Genomic DNA, 23978 nt, shown 5'->3' on the forward strand with positions numbered 1-23978 from the left:
CCAAGCATCCCCCAATTCCCTTGCAAACCCCTGCAGTTAGGATGCAACCAGTTCACCAGCACAAAAAACCCATGGTAATTTCTCTCACTATATGCTCCAACCAGAAAACACACACAGAGACTTAAGCTGGAGGTAATTTTAAAACATGGAAAAAGGGAGAATGTTTAGCTATAATGTTGGAAACAAAACTAATATTTTGCGTTTTATAAAGATAAAATGCATTATATGCAGGTAAAGTACTAGTAAGATGAACAGAACTGGGCGAAGGGTAAACAAGGGAGATGTTAACATTTGAAAGCCCATATTGAAAATCCGTTGCTTTTTTACAGGTCTCTGCTAAGAATGTACGGACCGCTGTCTTGTAAGGATTGTTGAGTCAGAAAACGTAAAAGTAGTACAGTAATGAAGGCTCAAAGTACCTTAAATCAATGTGCTATATTTTTTTGTACAGAAGCGACATTGCACAACACAAAGTAACTCCTCACTATTTGGCAAATTTATAGGACAGAATTATTATTGACAGTCAAAAAGTAAATCTGAAAATTTCATTATGGTATCTCAAGGAAAAAAAATTATTATGTAAACAGATATGCATTGTATAAAATGGTGAAAGACACCCTTTTCCAAATCATCCAAGTGTCAAACGAGATAAAAATGATTGCACTATTGGTTAACTGAATTAAAAATTCAATAAATATACAAATGTCCTTAAGAAACATCAGGACTGAGGGCCATACAAGGCCAACATGAGTTTCCTGTTTGAAGCCCCTTTTTAAAAAAAACAGACAAAACCTATGGATGTGCTTGACTGATCACGAACAGAGCAGTTACCACATTTATGGTGTCCTCTTATTGGAGTCAGACTGAGCATGTTCCAAAGATTCGGTTCTCGTTCCTGCTTTTTTTTCCTGAATGATCTACGTATTCCTTAATGTTTTAGATCTTCGTACAGATCTGTTCTAGTCCTGGTATATTAGTTACCAAGTGCTACTTCTTTCACATAACGGTTCTGAACTTACTGGTTTCCTGACCAAGCAAACACATCAACTTTTCCTTTTTTATTTTTTGCTTCGGTTTCATTATTTCCCTTGGATAACCAGAGTAACAATTATGGAAATAATTCTCTCTAAAATAATACTCTCTCCTTATATTCATAATTACCAATATTCTGAATAATATTCTAAATCTAATGCTATGCTGGTATTTCAATCAGTCTTAGGCCATGATTAAGACCTTGGTGGATGGGATACTCCGTCACAAACGTGACGGATATCCCACACGCCGATTTACAAGTTCCATAGGATAAAATGGAACTTGTAATATGGCGGACGTGATATCCATCATGTCTGTCGCAGAGTATTCCATTAGCCAAGGTCGTAGTCAGGCCCTTAGACTCAATCTCATTACAGTGAATCATCATTTCATAAAATTTAGTATACGACTCTGTTCTACCGAGAAGAGACTGAGAATCTTATTACTGTACTGATGAAGACCTCATCCCCGATATCAGCCATCAGAATTTGAAACAAACCAATCACACTCAAGAGTATTTTTGAGACAATAAGGGATTAAGAATCCCTGAAAAGACACATTTAAAAGATTATAAAGACCAGAATAAGACAGTTGTAGTCCCATTTCTGCACCTCCAAATGAGGTTGTTAGTCTATTTTCCAAAGGCCACACAGACTTTACAAAGGGATACTCTCCTTGTATGAACCTGAGAAAGTCCTGAAGGATAACTTGTATAACTAATACACGACACCGCCATCAAAAGGCTGGCAGAAAGAAAGAAAAGTCGTGATCAGCACGGCGGTGCCGATAGCGGAACCGCAGTATTTGACCACAGCTTTCTGCACGCAGGATCTATGATTCTGGCAGGGTCAGCGGTGTTGTAGAGGTCCGATCGCCAGAATCCTAATCTGGCGATCGGACCGCCATAGTGGGTCCTAAAGATCGCCGTACTCGTTATCATGTCCAAATTACTAGAACTGCTACATTAATTTATAAAATAAAAAGGAGGTTGTTAAAATATTTTATACTTAAAATAATACATGTTTTATTTTTTTACAAGTTATTAACATTTAATTATATTTATTTATAACTGTTTTAAAAAATGTAATTTAATTTAACATTATCATGGGGTTTTATTTTAAGTTCCGAGGGTGCTAACCAGTGGTTGACCATATGTGGTGCTGTATTTACTCCAGCTCTAAAGTAATTTACTACTGTTTTGGATCCCTTTTTGACTATAGTAGCTTTAGAAGTGTATTTTATGAAGAGCAGTGGGCTTATTCTTTTGTGGGTGGATGCTTGTCCTTCCTTAAACTCCTCCTAATCTTCACCTTACTTCTCCATAAGCCCCTCCATCTAACAGGGAATATTCACTTTTTCCAACCACTTCCATAGTCCCTCCCACATTTACTACTAAGTAGTTCATTTACATGGGAAAGATCTCCCCATAGAAAAGATAAGACAAATGGAGGAGATCTACATTTGTGGGTTTGTTAATATCATTTTATAGTACTTTAGTAGTACTATTGTAGTACTACAATACATACTGCAAAATCAGTTTGTGAATAGCCCCCAATGTCTGTAAGTCAATAGTTTTTCAATTCACACTAAAATAACATTTACGAAATGGCAACGGGAAGGTGCTGGTGGTTTTCAAACATGCAACATCATAACAGAATCTACTCACCATGGGATCCATTTGGCTGCCCAGGGGATTCATGCTCGGCATTACCAACCAGTGAGGCAGGCAAGCAAGAATAAGACTCACAACCCAATCATTCAGTGAAGGCTACGTTTCTTAGGGAGCTGAAAAAGCGAAAGATGAAAAAGTCTAAAGTAGATTCTAGAGAAGAGGATAAAAACAAAGCAACATAAAACATCAAGGTCCATGTAAAACTAAAGAAACACCTGCAAAAACTTACAAAATTCATTCTGAGTTACTGCTTTACAGTGACAATTCACAATAGGTAAAACAGACATACAAATGATAACCACAACAAAAACTGACCCTGTGACTTTCAGTTGTGGGTTTGCCCGGGAAGCAAAGACAATTATGTTCAAAGCCTCAAGTAACTTCAACACACCAAAAATAAGTCAAGACTTCTTGTGTGGCCGGGGAGGCAGCCAGGATAGCCACCTGGCAGAGGAGCTCCCTACTCTCAAACCATCAACATCCTGCATGGGACAACCACCAGAGGGCGGGCCGTTGTAGGGTAGCTACAGATGAAGCGCCAAAGTCCTGGCTGCTGGAGGAGAGAACATGTGCAGAGAATGCAGCAAGCAGGAAACTGAGAAGATATGAGCCGCACAGGACCTGACTGTTATTACAGAGGATTCACAGATTGCAGGGGCCTTTAGTAAGTGGCTCCTCACAGTCAGCTGCAGTCCTAGCCCATCATATCTGACGGGACAAGTCGTAATCTGAAATTGTCTCATGCAGAGGTGACCTAAGTCAAAATGAGGTCGAAGAGGCTACGACAAAAAAAGGAGGATTAACTCTTTCACCCAGCAATATACTAGTGATTGGTCAGAGAGAGATCCCACCCCCCCAATTTTGGGGAGCAGATGTACTGAGGATCCTTGAAGTAATGAAGAAACTGAAGACAGACCAAGTTTGAGGGACTGGAGATGTTCCCGATAAATAACAGTGGTAAGATACATTTTGAAATGGTGTGACTATTTCCAGTTCAAAATGCAGAGATATACTTGAATTGAGTAGGAGAGAATACATAGCAAGTCTAGAATGGGGCACGATTAAGCACCAAAACCTCAGGCTCACAGTTGAACTCAAAACTATGCATTCTAAAGGAGCAATGCTTCCACACACACATGACCACAGACCAGAAGACACCACTCCCCAGACCTAGACTGGTTTAAATCAGGAACCGGAACCAACAATTAGCAATGTGTTGGCAGCAGTACAGGAGTCTCCAAAAGCTTTAGAACAGAAAATTGATAACAGTCACCACCAATTTCAAACTCCTTCGCGCTAACTTCCACAAAATATATGCAAGAGTAGGTGTTGAGGAAAGATGTCACACAAAGCTATGGATGGAGTGAAAATATTCAGACTACTGTTGTGTAACTTCACTCTTTCTCCCAACAACTAGCAACAAAAGTGTAGGCTACCAAGAGGTGATTGAGGCATAATAATGTGTGCACAATCGGTGTCCAGGAGTAGGCTGAAGGCCCATGTAAGGAACCATTCATAGAAAATGTGAACATCCAAGACATTCAACCAAGGGGTATTTCATAGTTCTCCCGGTTGGCAAATGCACACAGTGCATAGGTACTGCAGCCTAGACAGGAGGGGGGCGGGAGGGGGGGGGGGGGGGTCACAAGGGCAATCATCACACACATCCTCAATTTTAAGAGATTACATTGCTATTCTCCAGGCATTCAAGATCCAGCTATACTGGAGGGGAACTGATTTTTTTTTTTTTTTTAACAGACAGCACAACAGCAGCATTGAATATTTGAAGCAGTCAAGCAATAACTCAGAAATAAAGAAAGCAAATATATGATGCTCTTTTGTGTGCACATATGAATAATTGCTAAGTTAAAAAACAATATTTTCTACTGCCAGACACTATCTGCCACTTTCTAGAGGGATGGACACAGTGTATAAAACTGAAAGATGACTAAAAACAAACATTAAGAAATAAGAAAGAATATCTCTCCTGCTATACTTCAAACTAACTGCAGTAGAGAGGTGGTGGAAGAAAGCAAAATTACTAAAGAGAGAAAATGCAATAACTCCACTACAAACTGATAGGACTCCATGTCAAAGTGTTTCCATCAAAATAAATTGAAAACTGTCCAGCCTCCATTTCACCAAAACAAATCCTATGTGACGCAGGCTTCAAGCTGCTTAAAACAAGGTATACTGCTGTCTGAATTAGGTATGACCACTGTAATTCATTTGCAGAAACCTAGTCGGCATCTGTATGACTGCTCCTCATATAGGCTAATCTCACTTCTCAATGAAAAGAATAGAATACTAGCCAAGATTTTAGCAAATGGTCTATATGGTATAATTTGGACCCACACAGATAAATACCAGCCTGCACTCATGCCTCCAACATAATTAAATCTCTGCGGACTGCAAAACTGTAGAGTTGCCATGCTCTGCAAAGGAACCTTCCACAGCGGTGACAGTTAACGTAAAAAAGGAGTTTGATTCTATAGAGTGTCCCTTTCTATTTCTATTTGAGGTTTTACACAAAAGCGACAAGTCCATATTTTGTAGGTGGCCATGACTTTTATATACCAGCCCAGCAGCGAGAGTCGGGGTTAACAGAAGCTGGCCAGATTCATTTCCACTCTAGCGGTACTAGACAAGGCGGCCCCTTTTAACTACAGATGATTTACTTCTCTTTCTGGCAGTCCCTCTATTCTTCATGGATATGCTCTTGTATAATATCAGGATGTGCGTTAATTATTCAGATTTCCACATAAATAAGTTGAAATTTATATTTTCTTGACAAACTGGACACATCTACTTCCATTCTCCTATCTGTTACAGATATCTAGAAAATAACTGAAATGCCTAGTCATATAGGTTTCCAATAACACAGACATTTATGGAGAAACATGTTCTCACTACCCATAATAAGTTATGACTAATGTGGCCAACTAGCAAATTCTGGTGCTGTCTGATCAGAAGAGCTGGCTTTTTCAAAATAATCTACTTGTCCAGCTTTCTGTATATTCTTCCGAATTTGCCACTAAGGGATCTAGATTTTTTTTTTTTTTACTACAGTAGATGCAATAGTCTGCAGTCTGCTTTAGGGCACCCATAATATCATTAGAGGCACTGTGCAGGGGTATATTGGCAGAATTGCTTTACAAAATAACCACAGGTATTATTTGGCATCCCAGTTACTGATAGCGTATGGACGGGCCTTTTCCCTTCATGTGGAACTATCAATCTAGATAGATATACTGTGGGTGCTGGTTTTTCCATGAGGAATCTGTATGGCTAAATAAGGGCAAGAAACCTGCCAAATCAAACACAGACAGTTTAGCTATGCTGAGAACAGTCTTTTCTTCAAAGAGTTGGAAAGCAGTCATTACACAATACCCCAGAGTGGGATGGTGTGATTTTGTAGGAGGTTGCTTGATTGATTAACTTTGGAACTAGGACATGATTGGATTATCAAGACTGTGGGACATATGGAGTTCTGACATGAAAACCTTTGAAGTTCTTAAAGTGGAATAAAGACTGGATGATACACAACAGATCACATAGCTGCATCTTGGGCATGTTCTATCTGCACATGTTGAAGTATTGCCAGATATTCAGGCCTACCATCCTGTGGACAACATGCTACTATGCACCGACTCTCAAAGGGGACTTCCAACAAGCAAGTGATTAGTAACACGTCAGAAAGCACAGATAAGTAGAGATACATGGGAGAAAGGTTTGGGCATTATGAAAAATGCCAACTGGAATGATACACGTGGTCTTGCTCAAATGATAGCAATCACAGCAGGTTTCTGATTAGTCCAATTAAAACTGTCTTATCGCATATACTACACTAGAATGGAGGTACTGAGATTTGTAAGAGCCTAAGACTCTCTATGCCTAAAGAGATGAGGAATGGGGGAATCATTCTTCAGTATAATTTGGCAGTACCCTCATTTAGAGCAGTTCAGGAGGTCTGTTACGGAACCCATTTGACTACAGTGCAGGAGGGCTTGTAGGACTGCTCTCCCCAGACCTCTTTACTGGGTATACGAGGTGAATCTACAACTTCTAAGTATCAATGACTGTTTGGCAATATAAGATTAACAGTGGCAAGCAGGAACGTGGTGCAGCACGGCAGAACAATATGGATTTGTGCAAGTTGGTGGAAAAGGTGCATACATGAGCAAAAGAGGACCACCAAATTTAAGAAAATATGCAAAAGGTGGATTATTTTTTTTCTTTACACTGGAACGACTGGATTTCTTTCAGGGTTGGGGCAAAGCTAAGTCTACAGAATATATATATTAACAAAATCAAATGTATGAGAGATTGTACATACACTCTGTAAAAGATGAAAGTGAAGTCTTTATTAAAAAACGACTGAGCCCCTGCAACGCGTTTTGGCAAACCGCCTTGCTTACGCACTGGGTGGCTTTGTTTACCATACCAAAATATACCATTGTAGTGAACATAAACAAAGAAGGACTAGCGCAATACAACAAATTTGAAACAAGCCACCATCTTTGAATGCATCATAAATTGCACAGGCTTATCAAGAAATTAATTTAAAATGCAAGTTGCTATGAGTTGTGCCCAAAATGAATAAAATGAATTTCCCAGCAATAATACAAATATCACATTATTTCCCAATTTGGTGTACAGAGACGCCATATAAATACGGCATGCAAACAGTATTGTTACAGTATAGTTTGGCATACAAAATGAATGACAGTAACTGTAATATAACGAATGAAAATAACAGAGGAATGCAAAATCCTGTGTAATTTCACTTGCTTATCAGAAAATGAGCTGCATGTCATAAATTAGTGATGTTTTTTTATTTTGTTAATTTTTGGTCGCAGTGCTACCCTGGACCACTCCTGCGGTGATAGCTCGGCATTGGCAGCAGTATGAAATTAGATACATACACACACACACACACACACACACACACACACAGCTGTTATCCTGGCATTTAATAATATCCACAATGCCATCCTGGATAGAGTAGAAAGTGAGGGACTTCAGAGTATAGAATACCTCTTACACTTATATACATAACTACTAATTTAACAGCAGAGCCATAGAAGGATGGGGCATTGCTACTGAAATGGGGAGTAGCACTTGCCTCTGCTCTTTGTTCCATTGCTGTTTACAATAAAAGCAAGCACTATCAGAGATAAGTCACCTACAGAGGGATTAATACCCATCATCATAGCTGCAATGGTTAGTTGTATGGCAGGTGGGGAAAAGCTCCATCTGCTTCATACACCCTCTTAAACAATCTTTTTATAATGTAAAAATAATCTCTCACCTAAAAGGTACCAGCATACTTCACACACGAAAAAAACAATAGGACCTTAAGCAGATGAGAGGATAAGATCAAAGCTGAACAGTGTGCCTCAAAACATTACAAGAGCAGTGTAAGACAAAATGTGCAGTCACGGAGAAGTGAGCTTCACCTGCCCACCAAAGTGCAAGGATGTGGAATACTAACATTTGTCCGACAACTCTTTCCAGAGTTCATCTAGTTATAGAATGTAAACATATAATCATTGATACAGTGCTGTGTAAATTAATCACATCTGCACAGCGCCACATAAAACTGCAAAGGCATAATGGCAGACTTTTCCATATCGGAGCACTCCTGCATGGATCTGGGAAGACCATCAACAGGAATGGAGTATCCATTAGCTTATAGGTTCTATTGTCTTTGTCTTAATGATGTTTGGTTCAGTGGGTTTAATACAGAGCTTGTACAGTGTTACGATTTTAAATGGTTTGAGATTGTTAGAGTGAAAGTAAGTCCTGAGTAGGCATATCAAAGTATTCTCGTCTTTTCAGATTAATTTGGGGGGAAAGGAGGAAGGGTGGAATCAAACGTCCTTTAAGGGCATAGTGTGCACTCAAGGCTGTGTTATGTTTAAGGTTATTTTATCTGAGTGTTTGTAGGTGGTGTGCAAAGTTACAATTGATTTAGCAAAGCTTAACTAACTACATAACTTTCATCCATCCAGACACACACTCACTGTTCATACAAAACACCAGCGCTATCCTCTATTTGCTCCTACCAGACCCCTTTTTATTATGACAAAACGTACTCAGCCTTCCATCACACCATACACCAACACTATCCTCATCTTTTCACCGATTACACACAACCATACAATCCTTTCACTTCAATCCACCACACATATTACCCCTTCCAGTGGTCAAATCTAACACAAACACTCTTAACTCTTGTCAATCTCCTTATACTCACAACATACATTCACCTGAAAAACACATCACCACTCCTGTACTATTCAAACACCACTCACCAGCAGTGATTCGCATGCAAATCCTTCACAGGAAGCCACTACATCAATATCTCCTCACTACTCCGCGAAAACAAAACAAACCACACACATCAAAATAACACAAACTCATAATACTTTGTCCCACCCACTCCCACTACACAAATAATACAAATCCTGACCAATCTTTACTAAAAAATTCTCACATTTCTCTAACACATACCACATACAGCCCAACACAGCAACATTCATTTACCCATCTCTCATCCATAGTACAATGTAGAGCCTTAGGTTATGATCAACATTCTCCTCCATCACCCCAACCCCTACTCCTTCCACCCTAAAAAGATGCAAATAAAATAAACATGTCACTCTTAACAATTTTGCATACCCCTGTCTGTTACACAACAAGGCTACTCTACAAAAAGAACTAAACTCATATCTCTCTCAGTCACCAAGTCCACCACCAACACAAACAGACCCAACAAAATGCCTCCTATGCCTGCTTGACGAGGAACAAAATATTGAAAAACAACACTATTGTGACCCTCATACTATTATCACAACTAACAACATGCCTGCTACAAGCTCAAAATATATTGCTCACCGTTCTCCAAAACAAAATGACATCACCACCAAAACACAATTTCTAAACTGTCTGCTCATAAATGCTCAAAAACTCTAAAATAATAAGCACCACATCTACTACCTGCTCACTGACACACACACACTTACTAATCATAACAGAATCATGTTTGGGAGATGACATGGCCCCACTGTTGCACCACACAAAACCGTATAGACAAAAGAGGAGGTGAACTAGCTATTATATTCAAACAAGCAATAAATCTCAGCAAAACAGAGAACATTTCCATACAAGGTTGTGAGGCCCTCGTCAACAGATGCAACCCTACATCACCTTCCTCCTGTAACTTTCTCCTCCTTTACAGACCTACGCCTAACAATTCAACATGCCCAGACAAAGTTTTAAACCTTATAAAGTTACACTCCAATCTCTGCATTCTTGGGGACCTAAACATTGGATTTGACAAACTCAATATGCCTCATCCAAAAACTATCACTGCTGGCCTATTCACAATAAACCTACATCAGATTGTACACAATCCCACACACACATACATATCACTGGACTCATCCTAGATGTCATTCTGAAAATGCAGAGCTAGTTACCATTCAAAACATCACACCCGTCACAAGGTCAGACCACCGTTAGTTAACTATCTAACATAAAACACCACGAATCAACACACCCAAGACCACTTTACCTACATCTATCTATCGACCATGGAACAAATTCACCTTTGAAGACTTAGAAACACAACTAGCAGCCAACACAGATCTAGACACAAATTCTGTTAAAAAAAAAAACTTTGAGTGACTATGGGAAGCTTTCGATATCCTAATACCACTCAAAAAACCAAACAGGACAAAAGAACACCAACAGCTTGTAGAAATACAGAACTGAAAAAGGTAAAACAAATAAGAAGGCTGCAACGAACTTGGTTCAAAACAAACAACATTCAAGACAAACTTCACCTACATAAAAACTTAACAGATTATACAAATCATTAATCAAAAAAGTTTTTTTTTTTAAAAAAGGTACTACTCAGAATTCAAAACGCTAAATCTGAAAATCAAGAATGTTATAAAATTCTCAATGAATTTCGAAAACCTAAATGCATGGAAGGAACTCATCCCATTACTCAAGAATTCACAAACTGTCAAATCATTACACCACTGTAAGGAAATGCCTGCTTGGCATGGATACCCCCTGACTGTTTGCCTTTGCTGATGCTAAGTTATGATTTGAAAGTGTGCTGGGACCCTGCTAACCAGGCCCCAGCACCAGTGTTCTTTCCCTAAACTGTACCTTTGTCTCCACAATTGGCACAACCCTGGCATCCAGGTAAGCCCCTTGTAACTGGTACCAAGGGCCCTGATGCCAGGGAAGGTCTCTAAGGGCTGCAGCATGTCTTATGCCACCCTGGGGACCCCTCACTCAGCACATACACACTGCTTGCCAGCTTGTGTGTGCTGGTGGGGAGAAAATGACTAAGTCGACATGGCACTCCCCTCAGAGTGCCATGCCAACCTCACACTGCCTGTGGCATAGGTAAGTCACCCCTCTAGTAGGCCTTACAGCCCTAAGGCAGGGTGCACTATACCACAGGTGAGGGCATATGTGCATGAGCACTATGCCCCTACAGTGTCTAAGCAAAACCTTAGACATTGTAAGTGCAGGGTAGCCATAAGAGTATTTGGTCTGAGAGTCTGTCAAACACGAACTCCACAGCACCATAATGGCTACACTGAAAACTAGGAAGTTTGGTATCAAACTTCTCAGCACAATAAATGCACACTGATGCCAGTGTGCACTTTATTGTAAAATACACCCAGAGGGCATCTTAGAGATGCCCCCTGAAAACATAACCGACTTCCAGTGTGGGCTGACTAGTTTCTGCCAGCCTGCCACACACCAGACATGTTGCTGGCCACATGAGGAGAGTGCCTTTGTCACTCTGTGGCCAGGAACAAAGCCTGTACTGGGTGGAGGTGCTTCTCACCTCCCCCTGCAGGAACTTTAACACCTGGCGGTGAGCTTCAAAGGCTCACCTCCTTTGTTACAGCGCCACAGGGCATCCCAGCTAGTGGAGATGCCCGCCCATCCAGCCACTGCCCCCACTTTTGCCGGCAAGGCTGGAGGAGTTAAAGAGAAAAACAGGGAGGAGACACCCCCAGTCAGGACAGCCCCTAAGGTGTCCTGAGCTGAGGTGACTCCTACTTTTAGAAATCCTCCATCTTATAGAAGGAGGATTCCCCCAATAGGATTAGGGATGTGCCCCCCTCCCCACAGGGAGGAGGCACGAAGAGGGTGTAGCCACCCTGCCCTCCCAGACCTAAACACCCCCCTAAATTCAGTATTTAGGGGCTCCCAGAACCGAGGAAGATAGATTCCTGCAACCTAAAGAAGAAGAAGGACTGCTGACCTGAAGCCCTGCAGTGAAGAAGGGGATGAGAACTGATTTGGCCCCAGCCCCACCGGCCTGTCTCCCTACTTCGAAGAAAACTGCAACAGCGACGCATCCAACAGGGGTCTAGTGACCTCTGAAGCCTCAGAGGTCTACCCTGCATCTAAAGGACCAAGAAGCTCCCGAGAACAGCGGCCCTGTTAAAGAAACTGCAACTTTCTGCAACAAAGAAGCAACTTTTAAAGACCACACGTTTCCCGCCAGAAGCGTGAGACTTTCCACCCTGCAACCGACGCCCCCGGCTCGACCTGCGGAAAACTAACACTACAGGGAGGACTCCCCAGCGACTGAGAGCACGTGAGTAGCCAGAGTTGACCCACCCTGACCCCCCACAGCAACGCCTGCAGAGGGAATCCAGAGGCTCCCCCTGACCGCGACTGCCTGTAACAAGGAAACCGATGCCTGGAACCAGTACTGCACCCGCAGCCCCCAGGACCTAAAGGAACCAAACTCCAGTGCAGGAGCGACCACCAGGTGACCCTCTGCCTAGCCCAGGTGGTGGCTACCCAGAGGAGCCCCCCCTGTGCCTGCCTGCATCGTTGAAGAGACCCTCGGGTCTCCCCATTGATTCCTATCAGAAACCCAACGCCTGTTTGCACTCTGCACCCGGCCACTCCTGTGCCGCTGAGGGTGTACTTTCTGTGCCTGCTTGTGTCCCCCCCCCGGTGACCTACAAAACTGCCCTCCGAGGACGCGGGTACTTACCTGCTGGCAGGCTGGAACCGGGGCACCCCTATTTCCATTGAAGCCTATGTGTTTTGGGCACCACTTTGACCTCTGCACCTGACCGGCCCTGAGCTGCTGGTGTGGTAACTTTGGGGTTGCCTTGAACCCCCAACGGTGGGCTACCTTGGACCAACTTTGAACCCTGTAAGTGTTTTACTTACCTGTGAACTTAAATACTTACCTCCCCCAGGAACTGTTGATTTTTGCACAGTGTCCACTTTTAAAATAGCTTATTGCCATTTTTCGTCAGAACTGTACATGCTACTGTGATTATTCAAAGTTCCTAGAATACCTGAGTGAAATACCTTTCATTTGAAATATTACTTGTAAATCTTGAACCTGTGGTTCTTAAAATAAACTAAGAAAATATATTTTTCTATATAAAAACTTATTGGCCTGGATTAAGTCTTTGAGTGTGTGTTCCTCATGTTTTGCCTGTGTGTGTACAACAAATGCATAACACTACCCTCTGATAAGCCTACTGCTCGACCACACTACCACAAAATAGAGCATTAGAATTATCTCTTTTTACCACTATCTTACCTCTAAGGGGAACCCTTGGACTCTGTGCACACTATTTCTTACTTTGAAATAGTATATACAGAGCCAACGTCCTACAACAACCAAGGCAGACACACTGTACTCCTATTTAAAACAAAGGAAAACCACCAACACGTTTCCTAAAATCACCTCCACGAGTAAGCCAACCCAGCCTCTGCATTCCTAGAAACAATTATCACAAACTGAATATATAGATTTGGTCAAAGCAAGCGGGCCTTCCGGCTGCCCTTTTGACCATTGTCCAGCACACATCTCCAATAACATTCTTTAACTACGGGAACCTTTCCTGAAGACCTTAAAAAGGCATACACACACCCTTTATTAAAGAAAACAAACCTGGACCCACATGACCCCAACACCTACAGACCAATTACAAATGGACCTTTCCCTGGCAAACTGATAGAAAGAGCAGCATTCGCCCAGATGTCACAATTCATTAAAGATAACTCGTTACTTTCAGACTACCACACTGGATTTCGCCCAGGAAGAGGCACTGAATCTGCACTCATTGAAATCTGGGATGATCTTAAAACATAGTTGACAGCAATGGAGTTGCAGCACTACTTCTCTTGGACCTCTCAGCCGCCTTTGACACTGTTGACCATGACACCCTAATTCAAAGACTCCACAAAGCCGGCATCGAAGGGACTGCTCTCAACTGGATCACATCCTACCTTCAAAACAGAACAAATGTCATCTAGTCTCATCCAAACCCTGCTTCACAAAAGCAGGGGTCCCTCAAGGATCAATAATCTCACCTATGCTTTTCAACATCTACATGATGTAATTACAGGAATTGATCAATGATTTCAACTCACATGCTACAACTATGCAGATGACACACAAATACTCCTTAAACCGGAATGCCCAGAGACATTGGAAACTCACAAATCTTTAGTTGCCTCAGAGTTGTTGATAAGTGGATGAGTTTGAGCCATCTCAAACTGAATGCTTCCAAAACTGAAATAGTTACATGTGGCCACTGGAAAAATTATGACTCACTGTGCGCCTGACGATCTGGGACCACCTCTTCAGGTATCTAAGAAAGTTAAAAACCTTGGAATTACCATGGACTCCAAGTTAACAATGAATGCCCAAATTGACAAATTAGCACGATCAAGCGTCATCACCTTGAAAACTCGGCAACGCATCTTCCCTCACCTCAGATTTCCACACAAGGTCCAGGCTACCATCTCTCTTGTACCATCTAAACTAGATTATGCCAATGGCCTCCACCATGGACCATCTCTATCTAATATGAAAAAGTGACAACGCATTCAGAATGCAGCTGCCAGATTATCAATACATGTAAAGCCACAAGCCCACATCTCCCCTACCTTGAGGGCACTACATAGGTTACCGGTTGCAAGAAGATCCACTGTCAAGCTGCTTTGTATCAACCACAAAGCAATTCATGGAATAGGACCGCTTTTCATTAGGAAAAAAAAACACCAAATACATTCAACAAAGAAACCTCCACTCAAGATTGGCACTCAGTCTTAAAACACCACCATACAAGAAGACAATAGGCGGTACACCCTTTTCTGTTCAAGTGGTCAAACAATGAAATTCATTATGCCCAAATATGAGATCCACAGATAACTATCTTGTCTTAAGAAGACTACTCAAGAGTTGGGCTCTTTCCTTCATAACCACCATATCTAAACAGCAATGGACAGCATATGCCTGTGTTGGTAAACATTTATAATCTGATTATGTGTATATATCTAGATGTGTATTTCTTTAAGAAATATGTATAATTACTATTTCATAATAATAAATTATATACGTACTCTTTAAGCCTGTTTAACAAAATGTACATTTACACACGGATATATATATATATATATATATATATATATATATATATGCACACATACACACACACACACATATATGTGTATATTATTCTATGCTTAACATGTTCATAGGTCATTGCATAGTTCCTAGGTTAGTTAAGATTGGATACTTATGAATCCCTGCTTTCATTTTATCTACCGCAATCAGCGAATGTTATTTTATCAGCAAGCATTCCGCTATTGAAAATTGAGGAAAGATTAAATAATGTTAAAAAAATTACACAAATTAACTTCAAATATTGCACATCCTGAAAGTCTGTGTTCATACAACTTTAAATCTCAAATATTACATCTATTACTATATTCCTTACACATAAATTCCCTTTCTATACATTTATGTATCTATTTATTTTTTACTTCAGTCCTACTGTACAAGAGGGGGAGAAAAATACTCCCTTGTAAGCTTTACTCTGTCTCCCCATCACTCTATACCTCTATCAATCTATCCTCCATCCCCACTCTCCGATTCATCCCAAACCCATTCTACTACTACGATCTCCAAAATAACCCTGCCTAAGCTCTTCCCTCCTTTACCGCTCTTGGCTCACCTCTAAACTCAGTTTACTACTATGATCTCCCAAACAACCCTACTAAATTCTCCCTCACTTATCTCACATTTGACACATCCAAAACCCCTTCTACTACTATGAACTCCCTAACCCCTTTCTACACAATTTTTCCTCCTCCATCTCTCCTTTACTCGTCCCAAACCTCATCCTACTACTATAAATCCCCAATCAACACTTCTGGATTCTTCCCTCCTCTATCCCTTGATTATTCTAGTGTGGGGACCCAGAGGTGATCTAGATAGAACGAACACATCATGGGTGAGATATGGGCAAAATGTTTTATAAAAGGAATGCCCCACAAACCATTATAGGGAGAGTTTCCAAATGCAGTGAATATTGTAGTATCTTGACTGTAATGTTCAGAACAGCCACTAGGGAGCACCACTATAAAAATAACATTTGTAAGAAACATGGTCATGTAACCATATAGTCATCCCCTAAAGGGCATAACCACAGGAAAACACAATGGCAGCATGGATGCAGGGTAACCATTTATTTAGCACCTAGAGGGCGTAGTGCCTTACACATTTTCAGGCCTAGAAGGCCTGCTGCAATACTATTACAATCAAGGCACTTAAAACACAAACTACTCTCAACTGTAAACAAAAGTTCCAGCCATGAGATAGATAGATATATATATATATATATATATATACACACACACACACATATATATACACACACACACACACATATATATATATATACACACACACACACACAGACACAGACTAAACAACTCATCAGAAAGAGACCTTAGGACACTGGAGGTGGACAGAAATGGTGAATGAGGGGCAGGACCCAGTGCTTAATTTGATCCGGTGGTTGCCAGTGGGCAGACATTTTCTGCAAGCAAGAGGGAAAAACACAAAGGGGAAAGACGAGGGAAGTGAAAGATGGAAAACTCACAAAGGGAGAAAGCAGAAACCCACAAAAGAGAGCTAAACGTGCACAGAGTGTCTGGTAGTGGATTAAAGAGGCCATTGATGGATTCAAGAGTACGCAACCTTGCTATTCGGAGCGTTGATATTTAGTGCAATTACGTTGTATGGTATGGATTTATGTGGAGTGGCTTGGATTGAAACTATATGTAATGATGCTGAATTATAGTGTGGGAATTGCAATTATGTGGTGTGGAGTGGAATTATGTGGGTTTGAGTGGAACTAAGCAGCGTGGAATTGTTTGGCTTTGAATTATATAACATGATGTGGAATTTTGTGGTGTGTATTGGATGTATGTTGTGTGTAGAGGAATTGTGTGTTGTGGAGTGGAATTATGTGGTTTGGTGTGAAATTATGTGGTCTGGAGTGGAATTGTGTGGACTGTAATTACTTTGCTGTGGAATTGTGTGGCGCTGAATTGTGTGGTGTTGCGTTTGACAAGGGCCAGTAAAGAAAGACAAAATGAGTGAAATGTAAGCGGAGATAGTAATTCGGCAGTTATATATAAGAATCTGCTATTACTGAATGGCCAGTAAGGCACATACATTTTATATCATATAAATCATATAAATACCATGTAAAAACAATGCTATAGGCGCAAGTGTGTGTTAAATACTAAAATCAATCTGGTCTTAGGGACAAAAAACAAGATCACAATGTGCACAGAGTGTCAGCTAGCACCAAGGCACCATAAATAAAATTTGAACATACTGATGCAGAATCAACCAAATTAAATGTATGTAGCGTTATGCCAAATTTGCAACAAAAGGTGCTGTAAAAGGCCGATAGAGCATCAGAAATCACAAGCCTTTGAGGGGAGGGGAGATGACTGCACTACCTCGCATTGTGTAAACGTCTGAACAGAAATCGGAAAATAAGGCTGGAGAAGTATTTTCTTTTTATTTTAACTGAATGAAAAGTCTTGCAAGCATTCTTGCTTCCCATTTCAATGAGCAGAGCAGCCTGAGAAGATTTATGGTCTCAATAAAGAAGATAAGCAATGCCCTTAGTGCGCTGTTGTAAGTGCTGGCAGGGAGGGGCCCTGGAGAGAGACACTCAAGATGCAATGCGAGGCAAAGAAAGTTTCACAGCATTGCTGCTCGGTTTAACTGCATTCTACCAAAAAGGGCATTTTGTGGCTTTCGTGAGCAGTAAGCTAAACAACTTGGTGTTTCTTTTGTAAAATAAGCTTATTTTAGGAGCCAGAGGTAAATGAGGACAGTACTGGAATAAAGCCAAAACAAATCTCACCAACATGGGAGGAACGGAATGCTGCAATAAAACGCAGGCAGCTACCAGCCTAAAACCCCCACAGTGAAATGGGAGCACCAAAGAAACAACAAATATAGTCCATCACAGCAACAGATAAGGAAACCAAAGTGTAATACAGTAGTTGGTCACTGCTCTGAAACAGAAAAAGGAGGGAGAAAAAGGAGGGAGAAAAAGGCAGAACTGACCACTAGAGAGCAAGAATTTTTAAAGGACACTACAACCAACAAATGAAATTGCTTTAAGCCATATGAAGTACACTAAAAGTATACATGAGGTTGAATACTTACACTCAACCTAAAAATAGAGTAAAATGTAATAAATAAAATGACACCAAAACAAATTAAAGCCAATCAGTAGAACCAGAGTTATGATTTGTTAAAGTTTTAAGTGAAAAATTGCACCGAAAAGATCAACTGCAGGTATCTGGCTGCTCAGGACCCGGGAACATGTCAAAATTTAAGATCAACCACAATGGAGCAAGGTTCGCTACACTAGGTGGTTTGTCCCTGTCCTACGACCCTGTGAAGGCCAAGAGAAGTTTCCACAATGGGGTGAGAACAGTCGCCGCTTGGAAGGAGGCCAGTTGCCTCTAACTCAATTCAGACAAGACGGAGATCCTTGTAATTGGCTCCACCCCTTCCGCCTGGAACAACTCCTGGAAGCCCACTGCACTGGGAAACGCCCCACACACCAGGGACCACGCAAGCAATCTATGCACCGTCCTGGACCCCTCACTATCCATGACTCGTCAAGTCAACGCCGTCTCTTCATCATGCTTCCCCACCCTTCGAAAGATCTTCAAGTGGATCCCCCCCGATACAAGGAAGCCTGTCACCCATGCGCTCGTCACTAGCATACTGGACTACGGCAACACACTCTATGCCGGCATCACCAAGAAACTGCAATCAAGACTACAAAGAATCCAGAAGGCAGCAGCCAGGCTCGTCCTGGACATACCCCCCCACAGCCACATCTCCTCCCACCTGAAAGACCTACACTGGCTCAGAGTCAACAAGTGCATCACATACAAACTTTTGATCCACACCTACAAGGCACTACACAACACAGGACCGGCATACCTCAATCACCGCCTCGCCTTCCACGTACCTAACAGACATCTCCGTTCGTCCCAGCTCGCTCTAGCAGCTGCTCCCAAGATCTGGAAAAGCACGGCAGGAGGAAGATCCTCCTCCTACCTCTCAGCCTAGACATGGAACACACTACCTCTCAAACTTTGGCAAACAGCATCACTCAGGCAGTCCAGGAAGGACCGCAAGACATGGCTCTTTGATTGAGCAGCATGCCCACAACCAGCGCTTTAGGAATTATTGATCGATTGATTCTTTGAGGTGAGAGAAATGTCAAGGCTATCTCCCCCATCTGGTTCAAGAAATGTCATTCTTTCACCTGGTCAGGACCCAAGTGGTCTAGGGTGACAAAAGGCTGGGGTTGAGTTCCTTTATAAAAGTGTGCTGAAGGCAGCCCTCTGAAAAATAGGTGGACCAGGGAACAACTCCGCCCTAGTCATCCTGGCAGGATGGCCCATCCTCTGTCTCACTGTCTGGGAGGAATACACTAGGGGCAACTGCCAACTATTCTTAGTCATGTGACCCCAAACACAGGCTGCAGGCTCCAAATGGTTAGGACAAGAAAATGCCACCTTTCTAAAGGTGGCATTTTCAGAATGGTGACTTAAAATCTCACTTTTCCATTAAAGAGGATTTTAAATTGCAATTGTTTTGAGACCAATCATGACATTCGGACCTGTTCACGATCTGCACTCGAGGGAGACATGGAGTGAGTGCCATGTGAGACGTCTATATGCTCCACTTGCAAGAGAAGAAGGCAACCATTATCTAAAGATTGGAGACTGGCGGGGTTTGGACAAAAGGCTTGATGATCATTTTCATGAGAGGGGACCGCTCCCCCTGCGCAACCCACGTGTATTTCGCTTTGCACCTCGAGTAGTCACAGGAGTCTAAGATCGCCGTGCATGCCATGGCACAATGCTTCTTATGAATGAAGTCCTTAAGAGTTAGCCATAAACACACTAGTGCACACGTCGTATCCCTCATCTTGTAAGAGAGACACTAACATTGTTAGTGATTGACATCACTCACCTACCCAAACTGTTTGGTTGATGGTTAATTGTGTTGTACATTACACGTGATAATGCTTTTCGAACGTCATAGTGATAGCATGACAGTAACACAAATCTCTCACAGTAAAAATCAATCAGCACAAGGCATAATTACATTTCATACGCACTCACCATACACATGGCTACATGTTGGGTACCTACCATAACCAAATGTTCTCATTATTGCCCTTGGAGTAATGTAATATGCAAAGACTGTAGAAATGTATGAACTACCTAAATTATGGTTGTCACACATCGAATAATGCAAATATATATGTATATTTTTTAAATGACATTCGGACTCGTTTCCAATCAAAAGTTAGCATTTATTAAATGTAATAAGGTAACTGTTAGAAATTGAGTTTCTGGTTGGCTAGGGTATGCACCTAAGCCAGGCAGAACCCACAACTCTAGTCAGGGAAAGTCAGATACACAAACTAAATTAACCTGTGCTCACCCTCTGGTAGTCTGGCACAAAGCAGGCAGGCTTAACTTAGAAGGCAATGTGTAAAGTATTTGTGCAACACGCACAACACAATGGAAACACCACAAAAAGACTCCACACAGGTGTAGAAAAATAGATCAGGTTTATCTGATTTAAATAAGACCAATATGATAAAAATCCAATAAGTAGTTTAGGAGTTAGATATTAAAATAATTTGCTCAAGTCAATATTAGGTCACTGCAATAAATATGATCCCGTGATAAGCTCACGCTGTAATTCAAAAGACAGTTCCACAGGAGGATTAAGCAGACTCCCAGTGTACGGGCTTGTTTCAGGGCCTATACGGTAGTGTCGGGGAATGCCCTTTAAGTGGTGAGTGCAAAATGTTGTTACACTCCTTACGAACCTAGCACGGCCCTGCTGGCGGACTTACTGGAAGAAATGTGGTATTAGTTCTCACAGTAATCCACCTGAGTCCTGTCAATAAAAATGTCCCAGGCCACGGGCCGGGAAATTAACTGGTTGCAGGCTGGGAAAGCAGAGTCAGGCAGGAGTTTGCTGTACGTTCGGAATACGACCAGGCTGTCAGGCAAGTCTGTGCTCCCAGTCTCTGGCACACCGGCGGCCTCTCACATGGGGCACGCTTTGCTGGTTCTGCCACAGGTTGAGTTGGGGGGCAATTTGCAACGTGCAGAGCTACAGACAACAGCGAGGCTCTTGTAATGTGCTGCCTGCCAGGTACTCCTTACGGGGAAGTCGTGGTCTTGTCTTCCTCAGCCCCCAGAAAATTCACCAAAACACAAGCGCTTTTGTTGTTTTAGCCAGGGGCTGTGCTGAACTAACAGGTGTCTCTGTTGCCACACCTCTTAAGGCGCCCAACCCACTGCACTTGGGCAGCGCTGCAAGCACAGACAAGAAGGCAGGTCTTCATGTGGTGAGGTGGTCTGCATTCCTGAGGCCTCAGAACAGCACAAGTGGAGTCAGTCAACAGGCCCTTAGGGACACACTGTAGCTGCTTGTAGGTTCTTTTTGCAGGGCAATGGTCAGCAGGCAGCAGGGAAGGACAACAGTTCCTCGGAAGTCAGTCAATCAGGGCAATCAGGGCAATCCTCTTGGCGCAGCAGCCTTTACTCCAGGAGAGTTTCTTTAGTGCAGTAATGTACTACTTTAGTGGGTCAAGAGGACCAGTACTTATGCCAGAAAGTGCCTCGGATGTGGGGGATTACAACAAAGAATTCTTGTGAAGTGCACGGGTCCCCCTTTCAGATCAGCCTCAGCTCCAGGCGGCCAGTGGGAGGTAATCTGCCTCTTTGTGTGGGCTCTAGTCGGTACCCTTTGAGATGTAAGTGGGAGTCTTTCACAACATCCTCCCCAGGAAGACCCATCAGTATGCAGATGTAGCTGAATATCCTGTGTTGTGGGTGTCTGAAGGGAATGCACAAGTGAAACTGTCACTAGCCAAAGCCAGTCATGTGTTGGAGATATGCTGTAGGCACATAAGGCAGACAGAGCAGGGACATGTCCACTATCTAACAGTGGCATTTCCAAAATAGTAATAATAAATCCGACTTTACCAGTAAAGAGGATTTAATATTACAGTTCCAATGGTACTAAACAGGATGCAGCTAAACCTCTCAGATCAGCAATTACACCTTAAAGATATTATAAGAGGTTCCTAATGTTGGCCTATGAGAGGGGCAGGCTTCAAAGTAACGTAAAATGACTTTAGGAGTTTTTCACTAGGACATGAAAAGCTTTAAAAATACATTGCTTACATGGCAGACTGCCCTTTGGGCTACCTAGGGCCCACCTTAAGGTGGCACCTGTAAGAAAAGGGGAAAAGGGGAATTGTATGGCTTGGCAAAAGGTTTTAAATGGCAAGTCAGGGTGGCAGTAAAACTGCACACACAAAATGCTTTGCAGTAGTAGCCCTAAAACAGGTTAACAGGGCTACGTAAGTGGGTGGCACAATCAGTGCTGCAGGCCCACTAGTAGCACTCAGTTTGCAGGCTCTGAGTATATTGTACATCACTGTACAAGGGACTTGTATGTAGACTGAATATGCCAATTGTGAATACACCAATGTGACCATGTTTAGGGGAAGCACACATGCACCTTAGTACTGGTTTGCAGTGGTAAATTGCTCAGAGTCAAGAGGCCAACAAAAAGACACAGCAACAAAACAGGAGGTAAAGGCAAAAGAGTCTGGGGTAAGGCCACCCTAAAGATGCCAGGTCTAAGTTTCCCAATGTTATCCTATGGGAGAGGAAGCCTCACAGTAGTGAAAAACAAATTTGGGAGCTGTTCACTACCAGGACATGGAAAACTAAAAAATACATGTTATACCTTTTAAATACAATGCACCCTGCCCGATGGGCTGCTAATGGCTTACCAGAGGTAGACATGTGTTAAAAAGCAAGGTTTAGGCCTGGCAAAAGTTTTTTTTTTTTTACCACATCAAATTGGCAGTTTAAAACAACACAAAGGCTGCAATGGCAGGATTGATATATTTTAAATGGCTATTCAAGTGGGTGTCAGGATAAGTGATCCAGACGGCCTAGCAGCATTTACACTACAGACCCTGGGAACATGTAATACAACTTTAGTAAAAATAAATGTGCCAAACTCGTATAGGCCAACTCTACCATGTTTTAAGGAGTGAGCACAAGCATGTTAGCAGTGTCAACATAAAACATTTTTTTGCAAAGAGGAGGGGAGAAGGCAAAAAGTTTGGCAGAATACGACACTAAAGGCCATCAGGTCCAACACGATATATCCAAAACTCTGGTATACAGTTGACATATTATTCAGAGCTATACTATAATAAGAAAGTTGGCCTGAAGGGCCTATATATACACCCAGAGCCTCTCCATAAACAGAGCAAGTGAATATTGAGAGACTTCACATAAATAGATTCCTAGCATATTCAGAGTCTGGTACAAAGAGAAAGATGGCATAATTAGAGTATTGCTACAATCCAAACACTGACATAGAAGCACTCTTGGCAGGAACAGTCTGTATTATTACACCTCTGATTTGACAAATTATGGTACAAAAATACCATGTCACTGAAAAGCAGCGAAAGGGACAAAAGGCTATTTTACATGATGCATTTCGTAAGGTACTCATTACAGGGGCATGTTATAAAATACCACAGGCCTGATTTATTGTAAGCCTTTGGAAAAATGTGTGTTTGGTATAGGGGCAGCATGCCAGTTTCCTAAAGCTTAAGAAGCTGTGAGACACTGTATAAATAATATAAGAATAGGTTTTCACATCCAGGTTTTAATAGCCAGTAGATCATTCATTCTCGTATGCCATTACATCTAAGACCTATATAGACCAAGATGACTAATATTGAAAATGAATTACTATAATAAGGTATACAAATAAAATACAATTCCACAATGGCCATAT

At 41.8% G+C, this 23978-nt stretch overlaps 1 protein-coding gene across 4 annotated transcripts in view; it reads right to left on the reverse strand.

Annotated features, from left to right (window-relative positions):
- XPO7 (exportin 7) overlaps positions 1-23978 on the reverse strand; it is a 659915-nt gene that overhangs the window by 617602 nt on the left and 18335 nt on the right. For 2 of the 4 annotated variants that reach the window (XM_069213989.1, XM_069213988.1), the window contains exon 2: positions 2699-2817. The exons of the other annotated variants lie outside the window; for them this stretch is intronic. In XM_069213989.1, coding sequence (XP_069070090.1) covers positions 2699-2740 — 42 coding nt within the window. In that variant the 5' untranslated portion in view covers positions 2741-2817. The remainder of the gene's footprint in view (positions 1-2698; positions 2818-23978) is intronic. 4 annotated transcript variants of the gene reach the window in all.

The sequence above is a fragment of the Pleurodeles waltl genome, chromosome 11 (assembly GCF_031143425.1).
Source record: "Pleurodeles waltl isolate 20211129_DDA chromosome 11, aPleWal1.hap1.20221129, whole genome shotgun sequence".
NCBI classification, from domain to species: Eukaryota; Metazoa; Chordata; class Amphibia; order Caudata; family Salamandridae; genus Pleurodeles; species Pleurodeles waltl.